The sequence below is a fragment of the Perca fluviatilis genome, chromosome 3 (assembly GCF_010015445.1).
Source record: "Perca fluviatilis chromosome 3, GENO_Pfluv_1.0, whole genome shotgun sequence".
NCBI classification, from domain to species: Eukaryota; Metazoa; Chordata; class Actinopteri; order Perciformes; family Percidae; genus Perca; species Perca fluviatilis.
Window position 1 is genome coordinate 27,338,967 of NC_053114.1, and position 17,301 is coordinate 27,356,267.

The following is a 17,301-nucleotide window of genomic DNA, read 5'->3' on the forward strand; positions in this document are numbered from 1 at the left end:
GTCCCCCACTGTGTCTTCTTAATGAGGCTCTTCTGTCTCATCTTCTAGAGCTGGGAGATCATTACAGAGGATGAGTCCACCTTGTACCACAGCAATAACCAGCTCACATCAAGTCCACCCCACGGGCCTGCAGAGTTCCACCCTTCCCGCGCCGAGCTGAGAAACACTCACATTTCTGGGGCCACAGCTGGCGAGCTGCGCACTTACCAGACGGTGAGTCATTTTCTGTGGTTAATGTAAAGTCAGAAGAGGAGAGACTTACAATTAGATTAATATGAAACAAATGCTTTCAGTAAGAGAGGGAGAGAAGTAGAAAGTATATATACACTACCGGTCAAAAGTTTGGGGTCTCAGTTGCATTGTTTTTTTTTATCAGAGCAGCAGTTTTCAGATTACATTATGTGCTTACATAATTGCAAAAGGGTTCTTGACTGTTGTAGAAAGAAGTGGCTGATCTTTAATGCAATATCTACATTGCCTATTATCCGCAAACATTCATCCAATGTTCCAAAGGCACATTCTGTTTACTAATCTGATATCATCTTAAAAGGCTAACTGAGAAAACATTGGAAAACCCTTTTACATTTATGTAAGCACATAATGTAATCTGAAAACTGCTGCCCTGGTTAAAAAAAAACAATGCAACTGATCTCAGCTGGTATTCTGTCTGTAATGGAGTGGAATGGAAATTTCTAAGTGACCCCAAACTTCTGACCGGTAGAGAGTGTGTGTGTGTGTGTGTGTGTGTGTGTGTGTGTACATACATATACATACATTCGTGAGTAAGACAGACACATGTTCTGTACTTTGGGCCTCAGGCCGCTCCGTAGTTTGGGAAATTAGGAAGCAATACAGCAGTAACATTGTGGATGGCTAGCAGAAACAAACCTTGAGCAGAAATGGATAATGAAAAGGGTCTTTGAATGGCAAGTCAAAGCCCTTCCAGATGGTTCTCTCAAGTTATTTGGATGTATGATGTGAATTGAGTTACCACTGGAGTATGTCGAGTCTCAAATACTACTTTTTCAAATAATGTTTTTGTATCACTCTGTTTTGATCCCACTTAGTAAAAGGGGATGTTTTTGTGAACCTTTATTTTCCCACGTGTGAGGTTAAACACAATACATGCAGCAAAGGGTCGCAAGTTAGAATCAAACCCAGGCTGCTGCGGTAAGGACTGAGCCTTGGTACATGGGGTGCACGCTCAACCAGGTGAGCTACCAGTCTCGGCCCGAGGGGCCTAAGTAAGTCGTGTCCCGTCAGGCTCGGGCTCATTTGCTGGGCTCTACGATCAATAGAGGCCGGGTTCTACCTTACCAGACAGTGCAGGTTGTGTACAGATTCCCCTGAGACAGTCCAGCACATAACCATGGGGTGTAAGATGCAGGTAGGTTTGACATACAAGGAAGGCCATGACCAAGTGACTGGCATAGTGTACAGGAACATCTGTGCCGAGTATGGGCTGGAAGTCCCAAAGTCAAAGTGGTAGGCACCTCCAAAGGTGGCAGAGAATGGGCGAGCTAAGATCCTGTGGGACTTTCACATCCAGACTGATAGAATGGTGATGGCTGACCAACAGGACATTGTGGTGGTCGACAAATGGCAAAATAAGGCAGTTGTGATAGAGTTATCAATCCCAGGCAACAGTGGTTCCAGTGGTAATCGGAGCACTCGGGGCTGTACCACCCAAACTGGGACAAGCACACAGGCTCCAGCAAAGTCCAGGAACAACATCTGCAATGTCTGTCCAGAAGAGCACAGTCCTAGGAACAGCTAAGATATTGCGCATAACTGTCAGGCTCCCAGGACCCAAGCTTGGCGGAAGGATAAAGACTGCCCAGTATTTATTTATGTATTTATTGTTGTTGTCTTTGACATCCTTCCTCTTTCCTGCAGGATCATGCTAATAATTCAAGCCATTCCAGTCACAGAGGAAGTGCCCAGACTTCAACAGGAGAGGAACATCCTGTTAATCCTGTGGTGAGTATTTCACTCCTTGTTGAAATCACTCCTTCCTACTTTCTGCCAAACCTGTCTTGCATCAGAATGTTGCTGTTTGTACGGAGGGCTTCAAATACCTGGGAATCACTATCTGTAGCACTTATGACAAAATATATGAAGAAAATTACGCCTCTTTGCTTACTAAATCTAAAAAAGAGGTACTGAGATGGATGGACCTCCCCTTATCACTGATTGGCAGGATTAATACAATAAAAATGAATCTATTACCCAAATGTATTTATTTATTCCAGTGTATACCACTGAAGGTTCCTATATCCTTTTTCAATGAATTAGATAAAACACTTACTTCCTTCCTGTGGCACAACAAAACACCGAGAGTCAAACTCCTCACATTACAGGCACCTTATTCCAAAGGTGGCATGAATCTCCCAAATTTTAAATTGTATTATTTGGCTGCACAACTTCGTGCTCTGTGGATGTGGTTTCACTGCAGAGCAGATGAGGTAAAATGGATGTCAATCGAACAACATGAATTACAGGATAACCTTTTAACAATCGTACCATTTTTGGAATCTGAAAAGAAACTAAAAACAATCACTCAAAACCCAATAATTTCTGCTACATTTAACGCCTGGCAGCAATTAGTTGGACAAAACATAAAATTATTGGTAAATTCACCTCTCACGAACAATCCCAACATCCCAGCAGCCTTAGTGGATGGAATTTTTACAAAACTGGGTGAGAAAAGGAGTAAAAATTGTTAGTGACCTTTATACTAATAATGTCTTCTTAAGTTTCAGTCAAATGTCAGAAATTTATGATATAGATAAACGTAACTTTTTCAAATACTTACAAATTAGAAGCTGGATCAAGAGTCAAACTAAAGATAGTTTTCCACACAAACCCAAGGAATCTTTACTTGAAAAATGTATTTTTAACTCCAAACGTAATAGAACTAAAGGTTTAATATCTACAGTGTATAAAACCATAATTGACAACTTACCGGCTTATGCCAGATATACAAACAAAACAAGGTGGGAGTCGGATCTTGGGTGTACTTACACAGAGGAGAATTGGAACAGATTATTGGAATTGGCACAAACAAAATTGGTGTCTTCTAATCACTGACAAATTCAATTCAATATTTACGATAGAACATATTTTACTCCATATAGGTTAAGTAAATTAGGAAATGACATCTCTGATCAATGTCAAAGATGCACTATCTCTGTTGGAACTCTTGTGCACATGCTATGGAGTTGTACCCGTTTGAAGTCATACTGGACTCACATCATTGCAGTAACCTCTCGGGTTTGTGGACAGGCAAGACAAGACATTTTGTGTTACTAGCAGCAACGGCTGCCAAGAAGTGTATCCTGAAGGATTGGAAGAGTGTCATCCCCCCCAGCCAAAAACACTGGGCTAATGAACTCTTGTCGTACTGCCCACCAGAAAGAATTCTACATTCTATCCGAGGGAAACTAGATGACTTTGAACTGATTTGGACTCCTTTTTTGAACATCCTGACCCAACTTGACATGACCTCAGACTAGATGTAAATCTATGCTTATTACTGTTTCTTTCTTTTTTTTATGATTATTTAATATCTTGCCTTGCGGAGAGAGGGTTTTTGTTGTTTGATTTCGTTGTTTTCTTTTTGTTTTTGTAAAAAAAAATTAAAACTATAAATAAAATATAAAAGAAAAAAAAAAAGAATGTTGCTGTTTGAGTGGACAGATGTCAGTGTTCAAGATTTACAGTTTTTTTTTCTTGCATCCGTCAGTTCCTGTGGTGTGAAATGAAATAGTTTTAAGCAAGGTTATATGTTTCGTTGTTGGGTTTGGGTTACTTCATGAGTTTGAGGTTTTCAGTATTGATCACTGTATTCATTTTATGTAATTCAATAGCTGATTCCAACCTCAACTGGGCTGCCTCCAGGCTGGGAGGAGAAGCGAGACAGTAAAGGGAGACGCTACTTTGTCAACCACAACAGCCGAACCACTTCATGGACACGACCCCTCATTCAAGTACAAAGTGTTTTCTTTTATTCTTTTTTTATTGTTATTGATACTGAACGGGTGTAAACGTATGTATGCTAATACTCCATTGCCAATTTTAAGCCCAAGTTCTCCATACCTCTCCGTATTATATTTTTGTATAATATAACAGAAAACCTCAGAGGCACCAGCAGCAGCAGCAGCAGCAGCAGCAGCAGCAGCAGCAGCGGCGGCGGCGGCAGCAACACAGAGTGGTGCAGGTGTAGCCCAGAGCCTGACTCCACCCTTGCCATCCATGTCTCCAGAGGAATCTCCTCAGCACACCCCAAGCCCAGAGGTCACACATAAATCTGACTTCCTGCCAGCTGGTTGGGAGGTTCGCAGTGCTCCCAATGGAAGACCCTTTTTCATCAACCACAACACTAAGACAACTACCTGGGTGAGAAAGCAGCAGGCTTCAGATGTGCTTTTACCTCCAATCGTAAGTGGTGACCTGTTCCTTTAATGGCCACTAGGGGCCGGCTCCAAGAGAGCCAATACAAAAGACGTACAAAGTCTTATTTATTTCCACAACCAGAAGGTTACCAATTGCTAAGTTAACGATTTTTAAATATGTTTCATGGTGGCAACTTAGTCGGTAGTATCTCCAACACCATTTGTTGTTTAAGTATTTCCTCTTTTGAATGAAACACATCCTGTTTGTTTTTTTTCTGAACAGGAAGATCCCAGGATAAAGATCCCTGTGCACATGAGGAAGAGACCCTCACTTGATCCATCTGATCTTGGCCCTCTGCCGGTAAATTCAGCAGTTACCGAAAATCATGTGTCGTGACATATAATCAGAGCTGAAAGTACTGCCTAATTTGATTTAATAGTCTAAAGCAGGGGTTCCCAACCCTTTTCAGTTCGAGACAAATTTGGTTGACTCCCCTGCATTGTTATGCGTTTTAAACCATTAAAATTATATATATATATATATATATATATATATATATATATATATATATATATATATACACTTACAATACATAATTGTCTTTCTTTCTAGCCTGGCTGGGAGGAGAGGGTCCACACTGATGGCAGGATATTCTACATAGATCACAGTGCGTATGACATTTAATACTAAGAATACATCTTGGGGGGGGGGGGGGCTCTGGCTCACCCAGTGGGAGCGTTCGCCCCATGTTGGCTGAGTCCTGCAGCGGCGCGGGTTCATGTCCGAACTTCTGCCCTTTGTTGCGTGTCATCCCCCATCTCTCTCCCCCTTTCATGCCTATCCACTGTCTCTATGTAATAAAGGGAAAAGCCCCAAAAAATGATCTTTAAAAAATATAAAAATAAAATACATCTTGGACTAAATGTATATGTTTCCATGTTAATGAATGGCCTCTGATGTATCATATTTCACAGACACCAGGAACACACAATGGGATGATCCCAGATTACAGAACTCAGCTATAACTGGACCAGTGAGTATAGATTATATTTGACTGATTATTCTTCAGTAACATGATATTAGCACACAGTACAAATAGTTATGTATAGTTTACAGGTTTCCTGTAAATATATATCATTGACCACAGTGTAGGTCATAAGGTTAAGATGGATTTGTCACTGAACACTGTCTTTTGTTGATTACAGGCAGTGCCTTATTCCAGAGATTATAAACAGAAGTATGACTACTTCCGGAAGAAAATGAAGAAACCGGTGAGTGTTCTCAGAGCAAGAGCAACTGTGACTGAAATTGTTAACAGCTACCTCTACCTTGCAAATACTTGATAAAACTATTCTAATAAGGACTAGTGTTGCCTTTGCCATCTGCTATCAGTTTGTCACTTTCACACATTCAGTATTTTTTTCAACCCGTAGATGATCATAAACTTTCTTCTTAATGAACACAATACATTTCTATGTAGGCTGACATCCCAAACCGTTTTGAGCTGAAACTGAGACGTAATGCGGTGCTGGAGGACTCGTACCGGCGCATCCTCTCAGTGAAGAGGGCAGACCTGCTGAAGGCAAGACTGTGGGTGGAATTTGAAGGAGAAAAAGGACTGGACTATGGTGGCGTGGCCAGGGAATGGTTCTTCCTCATGTCCAAGGAGATGTTCAACCCGTACTATGGACTGTTTGAGTATTCTGCCACGTGAGTCCACTGCCTCTTTTTAATCCTAATGTTCTTCTACATCATTATAGTGTGTTTAGACGAGTACAGACAGCCAAAACAGTATTGTATTGCACAGTCCATACACATTTAGAGGAACATGCACTGGTTCTCTGACTTGTGTGAAGGAGACAGATATTCTGCCTCTAGGTCTGGAATGTCCAGATCAATATGTGGAAATACTAACTCAGAGACATGCACATAATGTATCACTGCTCATATTTTGCAGTCACTGACTCTGTGCATGAGATTTCTCTTGTTGGGAAGATACATTTATGTTTACACAATGCCAGGCCACATTAAGATTCAAAATGCTCATCTTCTTCACCAAATCTAAACAATGTGGTCTGGAAAACTGTAATTGTGAAATAAGTAAGTAAGTGCTATTTACATAACTTGTGATGAGCATCAATAAAAATACAAACTTCAAGTCAAAATTGCCCATACAATCACAGCATTGTATTTGTTGTGATAGTGGCAATTAAAAAAATACACAAAAAAGAACTGTAATTATCTTTTGGCAGGAAGCAGGACAGCTGATTGAAAAAAACGTTTGTTCTTTGAAGTTCCTCTTCATGTTGTTTTTTGTTTGTCTTCCAGGGACAACTACACACTGCAGATTAACCCCAACTCAGGTTTATGTAATGAGGACCACCTGTCCTACTTCAAGTTCATCGGCCGTGTGGCAGGCATGGCCGTGTATCACGGCAAACTGCTCGATGGTGAGTTCCACCTGAAAGTGTAACTGTTGGTAGAGGGGAGATCAAAGGGATTAGAGCAAACTGTGTGATTCTAATAGATCCGGACATTTTTTGTTTGTGTCTTTCAAAGCTTTCTTCATTCGGCCTTTCTACAAGATGATGCTGCAGAAGCCCATCACCCTCCAGGACATGGAGTCTGTTGTGAGTGCCACATTTTTTCCACTGCAAATAATTGAGTGCACACCTCGAATCAGGTAATCTGGAAGACATTCATTTTGTCCGTTGTCTTTTCAGGACAGTGAATATTTCAACTCCTTAAAGTGGATTTTGGAGAACGACCCGAAAGACTTGGATTTAAGGTTCACCATCGACGAAGAGCTGTTTGGACAGGTGTGTTCAAACATGCCGTCTTTGCCTCTACAACTTTGTTGTAGAGGCAACTTTTGTTGTACAAGTGGTTTATCTGTGTAATTTATACGATATACCCCATTCTTCCTGTTCAGACTCGCCAACATGAACTGAAGCCGGGCGGCGCAGAGATTGTCATAACTAATGAAAACAAGAAGGAATACATCCAGTAGGCAAAAAAAAACATTTTTCATCAATTGTTAAAGTGTTAAAATGATGGTTTGATGCTAATCTGCTGTTTTGTGTTTGACAGTCTGGTGATGCAGTGGAGGTTTGTGAACAGGATACAGAAACAGATGACTGCCTTCAAAGAGGTAACATTTGATTTGATACATCATTTGTAGCATACAATAGTAGAAAGTATTAAACGGTATAAAGTGAGAATAAAAGTCATCATTTTGTGTTTTAGGGATTCTTTGAGTTGATACCTCAAGATCTGGTCAAGATCTTTGATGAGAATGAGCTCGAGGTAAGTTTTCCAATGTGCCGAAATGAACCAGATTTGTTCCAGAAAGATGAATAACTGTGCGTCCACCTGTCCTCCACAGCTGCTCATGTGTGGTCTTGGAGATGTGGATGTGAATGACTGGAGAGAGAACACCAAGTACAAGAACAGCTATTGCTCCAACCACGTTGTTATCCAGTGGTTTTGGAAAGTAAGACAACTTTCCATGCCTGGAGCCATCGAGCTGAGCTGTGGACCTTTCAGAGTTTATATCTCCCTTCGAAGAAGAGCTTTGTATTAGTTATTTATTTGTATATCTTTTTGTGTTGTTCTAGACGGTGCTGTTGATGGATGCAGAAAAGCGAATCAGACTCTTACAGTTTGTGACAGGAACATCAAGGGTCCCAATGAATGGCTTTGCTGAACTCTATGGTGAGATAACGCTTTTTATTACTGCCAACTACATTGTTGTTGTTAGAAAGTGGTTTCTTGCTTAATGAATTAGTCTAGATTATTCACTCTAGTGTCCACTTATGGAATGAATGTCTTTGCCTCATCAAATCTTTTCCCTCTATACTGTATACACTTTTTTATTTGTATTAATACCAGTTGAAATCAAGTTGTATGTGTTTGTTTTATTTTCCAGGGTCTAACGGACCACAGCTGTTCACTATTGAGCAGTGGGGAACACGTGATAAACTCCCCCGAGCCCACACATGGTAAGAACTACACTCAGATTGTTTTGTTAATATTTTCCAACATAAAAAAAAAAAGGCTGAAGCAGATTGTGCCAAAAATGCTTTTTGCTCTACTTGATACTGATGTGTTGGTTATGTTCAGCAGTGAAAAATATGATCACTTTACTGTAATGTGGCTCAGATGTTCAGAGCCCAGGAATGTCTGTAAAGATGACATTTGATGTATTGTGTGCACATGATCCATTATTTATAATTATCTGTGCATGTGAAATTCAAAAAACGATACATTTGGGGCTTCAGGGGCTTCACAAGGATGTTCTGTCAGGCGCAGAGAAATAAAATAGCATTATTACTGTAGAGTTGTACATCAGCCCTGATTAACAATTTGCTTTCTTAATCTTAGCTGACACTGAGGTTTTGTGTGGCTGTGATAATGAATCAATGAAGGAATGAATGAATGAATGAATGAATGAATGAATGAATGAGTGAGTGAGTGATAATAAAAAGGGCTTGTATAAAATAATATCTAATTAACCATAGCGGGTTGAAGCCCTCTAGTGGCTGCACACAGTCATAGCTCTCACTCTGCTGTTTGAGAACAGAATACTGTCATTTGTCTCAGTGAGACACCTCAGTCTTTAAGGCAGAACTTCACTGATTATAAATGTCAAAGTCAATTTTCTGGTGAATGCAAAGGTTGCATTATGGGAAGTGTTGGATCCAGGGTTTTTGGAGCTTGACGCATACCAGGGACTGAAAAGTCGGGATATTTCTGCCTCTGCTGCACCACATTTGTAGCCTGACGTGGTCATACTCAGATTCTAGTCCCGACCTCGAATTTTGTGGGCGGGGCTAAGTTCGGCTGGCATCCAGGCTACCACATTTGCCCATTCCTTTGTAAATCTATCTCTGGAAAGTCCCTCAATGTTATGGAGGTGTGATACTAAATTGCTTTAAGAATTGTGAATGACCAAATGGCAGCTAAAGTTGATTCCTGCAAAGGTTTATTTTTATTGACTCCTGCTTGGATGTGATTTCTTCCTTAATTCCATCGTTGTCTTTACTTTCACCTCATAAAGCTTCAATCGACTGGACCTGCCTCCTTATGAGTCTTTTGAGGAGCTGAGGGAGAAACTTCACATCGCCATTGAGAATGCACAAGGCTTCGACGGGGTGGATTAGAGCTTGTGCTGTAATTGAGCTTGACTGACATTACTGCATGATGTGGTGAAGACGTTGATGAGAGAAACGAGCTGTGCGTCAGATTCGGGTCTTAACCTGTCAGCTGTGTGACGGATGAAGGACCGTTGCACAACTTCACTTTGGTCCTCTGTTGAGGCACACGTGGAGAAAGGACATTAAATCTGGAGTGACAGAGGTATTTAATCGCTCTACTCGTTCTAAAGTTTACAAAGCAAACATGCAAAGCTGTATACTGCATAACGAAAACATCTAACCTTAAATAGTAGTTTCATTTGGGCTGAATTGCCTCAGAAAAAACTTTATGCTCAGATTCTCACATCAGGTACTTGTGAGGTTTTATCTTCACGTTGTAGTTGGTGGGAAATTAGTTTAGTTGTGTTAACTTGTCCCTTCACCACATGTTAGTACTGGAAAGAGTGGGACGTGGCTCAGAATTATCACTAAGTTATGTTTAACATAAGGATAACATCAACTCTTGATATTTGAATAAAAAAAAAACGGAACTCACAACCCATGTTTCCTATTATATATACTATTCAACATTTAAAGTAAAGTTAACAAGTCTGAAATCCCTTTAAACATGACCGTGGCTCAACTGGAACAGCGTCATCCAAATGTTTTAAAATTAAAAGATGAAGGCAGCAATGTGTCAGAAGTTTTAAACCAGTATGATCAGATGGCAATTCAACCTAAATAAAACAGATGTGAAGATATATTTTTCCTATCATTTAAATTCTATACATAATTATATTTTTTTCATTCCATCACATTAGAATCACTCATGCAAATCCCAAATATATGCACCCCAAAAGCATTGGTAGCAGAAAATGTGCAAGTTATATACATGAGTAAGTTTGAGCGACTACACTGAAGGAAGGTGTATCATTGAATCGTTAAAGTAGTGATGTACCAATGCCAGGACCAGTAAAAGGCAAAACTAATTCTACAGTAGTTTGTATTGGACTACATGCAGTGTTAGATTGTGCTGAAATACTATGCATAATTGTACATTAACCTGTTTTTTTTTCATTATTATTTCATAAATATACTGTACATATAAATTACTTTGCTTTCTACAAAATGATGAAGCATTTATTGTTAAAAATATTCACTCAAACTTGTGAAATTGGCAGATAACGGTTATTGGTGCACCTCTACATTAATACATAATTTTCTTTTATGATCAGTACACGCTCATACTCAAGGTAACATTTACCGTTTGTATATCAGAGGAATAAACAAATGTACATACACATACTATCTCCTGGAATTAGTAGCTTACAGAAAACTTAACCAACAGACTGACGTTATCACACACTTTGCTTACAGTATGTCAGAAATTATGTTTTGTTGCCTTTTGTCAATGAGTGATATCATTTTTGTTTTCCTCTACTCATCACGGGTGTCCAATTGCAGCACGGTGCTCAATTTTTAAGAGTATAACTTTTAAAAAGATTTTGTTGGTTGTCAAAATGTGTACAGATTGTCAGTTTTCAAAATGAGTAACACTTGTTCATACCTTTGTAGGAAAGCAACTGTTTTTCAGCAGTAGTTTTTAACATTTTCTGAATGGTAAAACAAAACGTGTTTACACTACCTGCCATGTTTACAGGTCGTTGATAAAAGAAGATATGGTGGGATGGTTCTTGTCTCTGACAACACAATTTTATACTTTATGCTTTTATAAAGTGAAGCACTTTGTTAATATCGATGAGTCTTACTTCTGAACTGTCTGAATCTTTGCCAATCTGTCACCTGCAGACTGCTTAAACCGCTCTTTAAGAAAATGATCCTATGCTTCAAGTGCATATGTGTTTTTAAATGTTTACATGTGAACATTGCTGAAAATAAGCACATTCTCTTTCACTTATATTTAAAATGAAATACAGAGGCCTTCATTTGTAATGTATTGTAGAATTTGATTGTTTATTGATGTTTTAATCTCTAAATGGAAGTACTGTTATATATATATATATATATTGTCTACTGAAGAATAATGAATAGATCAACATTTAATTTCTGATATATCAAATTTACTTATTATAGAATTTATTATAACACCTATAAGTGCATTACAACAGCATACATGCATACATGCACATACAACATGCAGTATATACAACAGTTTAAAAGGTAGAATGAACTGTAGCTGTTAAATACCAATTTGATGACATATATAACACCAAATTGAATATAAATATTTGAAAAATAAAGAAATATAAAAACAATTATCCACTGTATTCATGTCTAACTTTCCCACTGATATGTATTCTTATTGCAGTTTCTCTCCTTTGATTTGATGCACTTCAGGTATTCTACGGAGTGACCTCAACCTAAAATGCATTCACTAACTTTTAATGATTTCCGGTTCTTTTCACACAGTTCTCAGTAACACTTACTTCAACTATTAAGTATTTATAAGCTTTATACAAACATTGCATACATTTTTAATAACACTATATTGTAGTTATAAGAGGATATAAGTGTTTATTAAGTATTTTGTCAACTAGTACAACTCCTCCTGTGGCACCCATAAGTGGAAGCTAAAAAAAAAAATATATGTCTCAATTTGAAAAGTTATTAATTGTTGACTAATAATGTACATTATTAATAAACACTTAAAATGTCCTCATCTGGGTACAACTACATTATAGTGTATTAATATACTCTTTATAAATGCTTAAAAAGGAGGGTTAAAGTTAAAGTGCTGCCCAGTTTTCTTACACAACTATCACATAGAAAACATGATTTGCAGAGCATTCAACACAAGCACAAGGAATTGAGTGCAGAATTCACCAGACAGTCATCTTTCTGTTTTGTTGGCTAACTCAAACTGTGAGAATATGTAGAGGTACAAAACATGTGACTCTCTAATCAATGTGAAGTCACGTGTAAAATGACACACCAGGCTGTAAAGAGGAGGAAAAGCAGCTGTGATGTAGTGGTAGTCCAGCTTTGCAGTATCATATATTGGACAAGGTTGGACGTATTACACAAATTATTGGACACACCTCTTCCTATTTCCATATTTCAAAGACCAGGAGCTCCAGACTGAGGAGGAGGTCAGGGCCTCCGAGCTGAACTCACCCAGCTCAAAGAAGAGCAGAAGGATGGATGGACTCCCTCTATGATTTACCAAATGTTGAGCTGCTGGAAGAGTCTGAGGGATGACTCTAAAGGGAAACCCTGAAGAAGACTGCCTTGTGCCAATATGTGTGGGTTGCTGCCCAGTTCTATTTGTAATGTAAGATTTCAATAGCCATCTAAATAAAAGCTTTTACATTTTTTCACAAGAAGAGTGCCTTGGACCTTTTTTCTCTTTGAAGTTTTTGTTCCCTTCACCTTCATCCTTTGTTTTGAACTTCTGAGCACTCCCGACTTCTTTTCTTCCTAAAATACTCTGAGGGAAAACTTGAAAAGAAGAAAAAAAAGCCTCAACCTGCACGAAATTCAGACACTGCATCGGTTTAAGGAAGAAGAAGGAGAAGTCATAGTCCACCTAAGACTCTTCAGACATACTTGCATTCAAAATCTATAAAAAGTCAATAAAGTATTAAAAAATAAAAAACGGCTGCCTACTTTGTTGTATTTTATTGGTATAGTTGAATTGGAGACAAAACATTCCACTGCTATTCAAAATAAAACTTCAGAGTGGCTGGGTTGGCTCAGTGGGTAGAGCAGGCGCAGTTAGAGGTTTATACCTCGGTCCAGTGTTCGAATCCGACCTGTGACGATTTCCTACATGTCTTTCCCCTAGCTGTCCTGTCAAAAATTAAAGATGGAAAAGCCCAAAAAATAATATTTAAAAATAAAACCTCAGATGCAAAATACAAAAACGATTTATACTATGTGTTCTAGTCTCCTTGTCTTTCGCATTTTCGTGAAAAATATATAATGTAGTGATATTTGCATTTCAAAACATTCATCATCAGCCATCCAATGCTGCAACAGCTGATAAAGAGGCTGTGTTTGTAATCATTCCAAATTTTATTGGCTAGAGGGTTTTAGTCTCTCATGATCTTAATAATGTTACAGCACCTATATTACATTTGTGCTTTATATTTTACATGGTCCATTACAAATAAACAATATTCTGGAGGAAACACTAAATCGCTGTTTTGGGGTATTTTCACATTTAAAAACACGGCACAAAATGTCGGCAAAAGGTTAAAAGGTGACAAAAGGCTGTTTGTCAGTGGCTTCAAAATTAACCCAAAACCATTAATTAGGTAGGCCTAATTATAATTAAGAAATGTATTAATGTTTAAATTAAATATGAATGCATTAACATATGTTGCGAGTTACAGCTGTATCACTATAACTTGTGGTTCACTGTTTGACTCAGCCCTATAGCAGTGTTCACAGCAGTGCAGGTGCATGCAACTAACACTGATATCTTGCTTCCATCATTTCAGAATATACTTAATCCAATTTTTTAATCCAGAAATGTACTGTTTCTGTTTTTGGATGACACATGTGATCTAACCAGAATATTGTGGTTTGTGCAGATGTAGGTGTCTGTAGTACTGAATTGTTCCAGCTGGGGGAGATAAAGCACATTGTATTCTTCCTGAATGGCATCACCCAACTTTTAAACATTTTAAACTAACACCTGTCGAACAAAATTGGTTTGTTTCAAATGGTATTGCGCAGGGAAACATTGAATCTTCTCTTTAAATATTCTGCTTTTTTATGTCCAACTGTTGCCTGCCGTTCATGGGTTTTGTTGTGGGATTTATCTTAAACTACATTTCACTGCATAGCAGAGCTGGGAGGACAGTTTGACTGTTTTATCTCAAGCTAATTTAGCTGCATTCAAATCTAAATCAGTGATCTTTCCTCTGTGCTTGTTGACCTACAGTATAGGGCACTGGTTCACAAGAGCAAGGTTTGTGGAGAGGACTCATCGACATATCTGTGGTCATAGCCTTTTGTGTGACTCAGCTGAACAGCCACAGTCCTATATTCTCCACAACCCCCCTGTTGTGGCACTAAAAGCCCCATCCCCTCCACAGGGGTCAGTGGAAAGGTCGCACACGATTCAGGCCGGCCTTTTGGACACTTCTGGGGGTCAGTGGGGATGGGCATGTGTGGTAGCAGCAAGACACAGGTCTTAGCCAATGGCAGCAGGTCCTGGGAAAGCTGGCTCCCCTTTACCCACAACCTTACCAACATTCATACCCTGATAATGACTTTTACTCCATTGATCTGGCCACAGAGCTTGACCCAAGTTCACATGCAGTTCAGCCTTCACTCCACCCACAAACTGTGCCATATTGGCAGGAGCCGAAACTAAATTTGATTAATGAAACACAGCTGGGGAGAGCCTTACTGACCATAAATGAGGCCAGGTTCTCACTTTCTCACATTATGTAAGAGAGCAGCCTGCAATCTGCACCGAGGCTGTGGACTATTATTTGGTTATGTACATTGAAAGTACTTACTCCTACATGGAAACATAATAAGCTAATATGTTGGAAGAGGTTAGGTTTATTGATTAATTGTATACTATTTTGAGATTATTATTGGAATGAATTTGGGAATTTTACATTTTTTAACCAGTTACTATTACATTTACATTTATGTAAACATATTTTTGCATATTTCTTCATGTAGATAACTATGAAAAATAATACATTTAATTTGAGAGGACACTTGGAACAGATTTGTTTTAAAATGAGTTGACTTGTTCTGACTAAAGTTACACCTGAGTTTTAATTAAAACAGATTCTGGTTTCTGTTTCAAATTTAGGAAAGAGTTGGCACTCTGGTGTTAAGAAAAAAGTGAAGAAATCTTGATGATGACAACGATTTCTTTGTCTTTTTTATCGCCTTTTACTGAATTTGTTTTGAAGAAACAAACAAATTTAGCACCCGCCTAAAATTCAGTTCATTGAGGCAGTTTGAACCTTTGGACATAGGATCCTCTGTATTTTAAAATATATTTCTGAGTACATACATAACATTTTTAATATACCATAAACATATATTGTTAACAACATTTGCAACAGTGACACAGTTAGGTTATCTGCATAACTCTTTATTTAAGAGTGCAGTTTTTCTTGACCAAATCAGCACTTTTTCTTCTTCTGATTGAGTGGACATCTGCGGTCCTGCTGCTGAAAAAGGTTCACACAGGGAGGGGTGAGGACACTGGGAGGGGAGGGGGTGGGGGATTGATCTCTCTCCACAATAAGTGATGGACATTGGATCAATATCGACATTGACACAGCAGCTGTCCTGCTGCTATCAATGCTTCCTCTTAATTACAGGACCCAGTTATAAAGGACAAACTCATTGCCATTAACATTATTTTTCAGTCTGTAGAGACCATTCAGTGCAGTTGGTCTCTGATACTGAGGGATCTGCTCTCATCAATACAGCTTCAATTGTATTGATAAGGAAGAGTAAAAGGGTCTTGGTGGAGCAAATGAGATAAACAATATCAGTGTACAAATGCTGAAGTCCCATTGTTACAAACACACAGTTTAGTAGCTGGGTGACCCTAAGTGTAAAGCAATTGATAGGTTGTCGTAGTTCAGGTGATACACCCTTACAGAAGAGCGTACAACGCAACTGTTTGACTACTGAAAGGATTTACTGTAAAACACCACCAATACAAACAAACGTATCATTTTTGCAAAAAAGTATCTTTTTTATTTGTATACCTCATCTTCATATACTTAACATCTAGAGATATACAGAAGAACACTAAATAATTACCATTAAGTGCCATTTTGTGGCCGGATTCACACCTAGTCAAAGTGGGCAGCTGCCCTGGAACACCAGACCATCAGGTGCCCTGAAGGCCTCATATTTATGATTCAAATTGTTTGTGGTTATTTGATTAATTAGACATTTGTTTGGTAATGTGCAAAATTAAAGCATAACATCAACTGAAATGATAAGGGCCAGCCTTCAATTGGATGCTGCATTTAAGCTGTCATGTCTATCTGTCTTATAAAGGGGCCTTGTGTGAAAATGTACAAGTGCATGTCCCTGAAAAATTAAGTGTAAATTAAGGTAAAAAGTGGGGGCCCACATGTCATTTTTGCCCTTCTAGCAGGTTAACCTGGCCATGAACAGGCATACGTTACCCCACTAGATTCTGAGCTATATATTGTACTTTTTACTCCACTACATTTATCTGACAGCTGTAGTTAGTTACTAGTTACTTTACTAAGTATTTAACATTCAATATGAGAAATGTTTATAAAATATGACACATTATGCCAAAAGTATCACAAAGTAGTGAGATCTAGTGCTGGAATACCTTCAACATCAGTATAGCTGTAGACTATTTATATACTAACATAGTGCAGCATTAGTTCTCTAGCTTTGAGTATATTAGCCTATACTACTGCCAATATCTTTGTGTATTTTTTGTTCACCCAAAGAACGCAGAACTTGTATTTGTAATGTATGTATATAATGTGTTATAATGTGTGTATAGGCTATATTGTAATCTGAATTTTTCCATGCTATTTTTCCATGCTAATTTGACGTAAGTAAAAGAGAACTTACTATGATCAAACATGTAACGTTAACACCAACAACATCTGGATCAGGGCTGAAGTGTATCTGCATGCAGACGTGGATGCACTGGGTTTAGGAGGTCTAACTGGCCAGTGTGTACAGATAACGCTAGGTGGCGCTGGACTAAAAGCTTCATTAAGACCTACAGACGTGATTAATTGACTAATGTCCATCCCAGAGGAGGGAA

At 38.6% G+C, this 17,301-nt stretch overlaps 1 protein-coding gene across 4 annotated transcripts in view; it reads left to right on the forward strand.

The window, feature by feature from the left end:
• Window positions 1-12,871, forward strand: part of nedd4a (NEDD4 E3 ubiquitin protein ligase a) — a 33,468-nt gene extending 20,597 nt beyond the window's left edge. For 2 of the 4 annotated variants that reach the window (XM_039795272.1, XM_039795270.1), the window contains 19 exons: window positions 49-213; window positions 1,897-1,980; window positions 3,870-3,989; window positions 4,132-4,440; window positions 4,678-4,755; window positions 5,008-5,062; window positions 5,370-5,428; window positions 5,601-5,666; window positions 5,876-6,105; window positions 6,724-6,845; window positions 6,955-7,025; window positions 7,119-7,214; window positions 7,328-7,401; window positions 7,486-7,546; window positions 7,642-7,701; window positions 7,781-7,888; window positions 8,013-8,109; window positions 8,324-8,396; window positions 9,455-12,871. In XM_039795272.1, coding sequence (XP_039651206.1) covers window positions 49-213; window positions 1,897-1,980; window positions 3,870-3,989; window positions 4,132-4,440; window positions 4,678-4,755; window positions 5,008-5,062; window positions 5,370-5,428; window positions 5,601-5,666; window positions 5,876-6,105; window positions 6,724-6,845; window positions 6,955-7,025; window positions 7,119-7,214; window positions 7,328-7,401; window positions 7,486-7,546; window positions 7,642-7,701; window positions 7,781-7,888; window positions 8,013-8,109; window positions 8,324-8,396; window positions 9,455-9,557 — 2,031 coding nt within the window. In that variant the 3' untranslated portion in view covers window positions 9,558-12,871. The remainder of the gene's footprint in view (window positions 1-48; window positions 214-1,896; window positions 1,981-3,869; window positions 3,990-4,131; window positions 4,441-4,677; window positions 4,756-5,007; window positions 5,063-5,369; window positions 5,429-5,600; window positions 5,667-5,875; window positions 6,106-6,723; window positions 6,846-6,954; window positions 7,026-7,118; window positions 7,215-7,327; window positions 7,402-7,485; window positions 7,547-7,641; window positions 7,702-7,780; window positions 7,889-8,012; window positions 8,110-8,323; window positions 8,397-9,454) is intronic. The other 2 variants (XM_039795273.1, XM_039795271.1) reach the window with 1 other exon arrangement.
• Window positions 12,872-17,301: the final 4,430 nt, after the last annotated feature.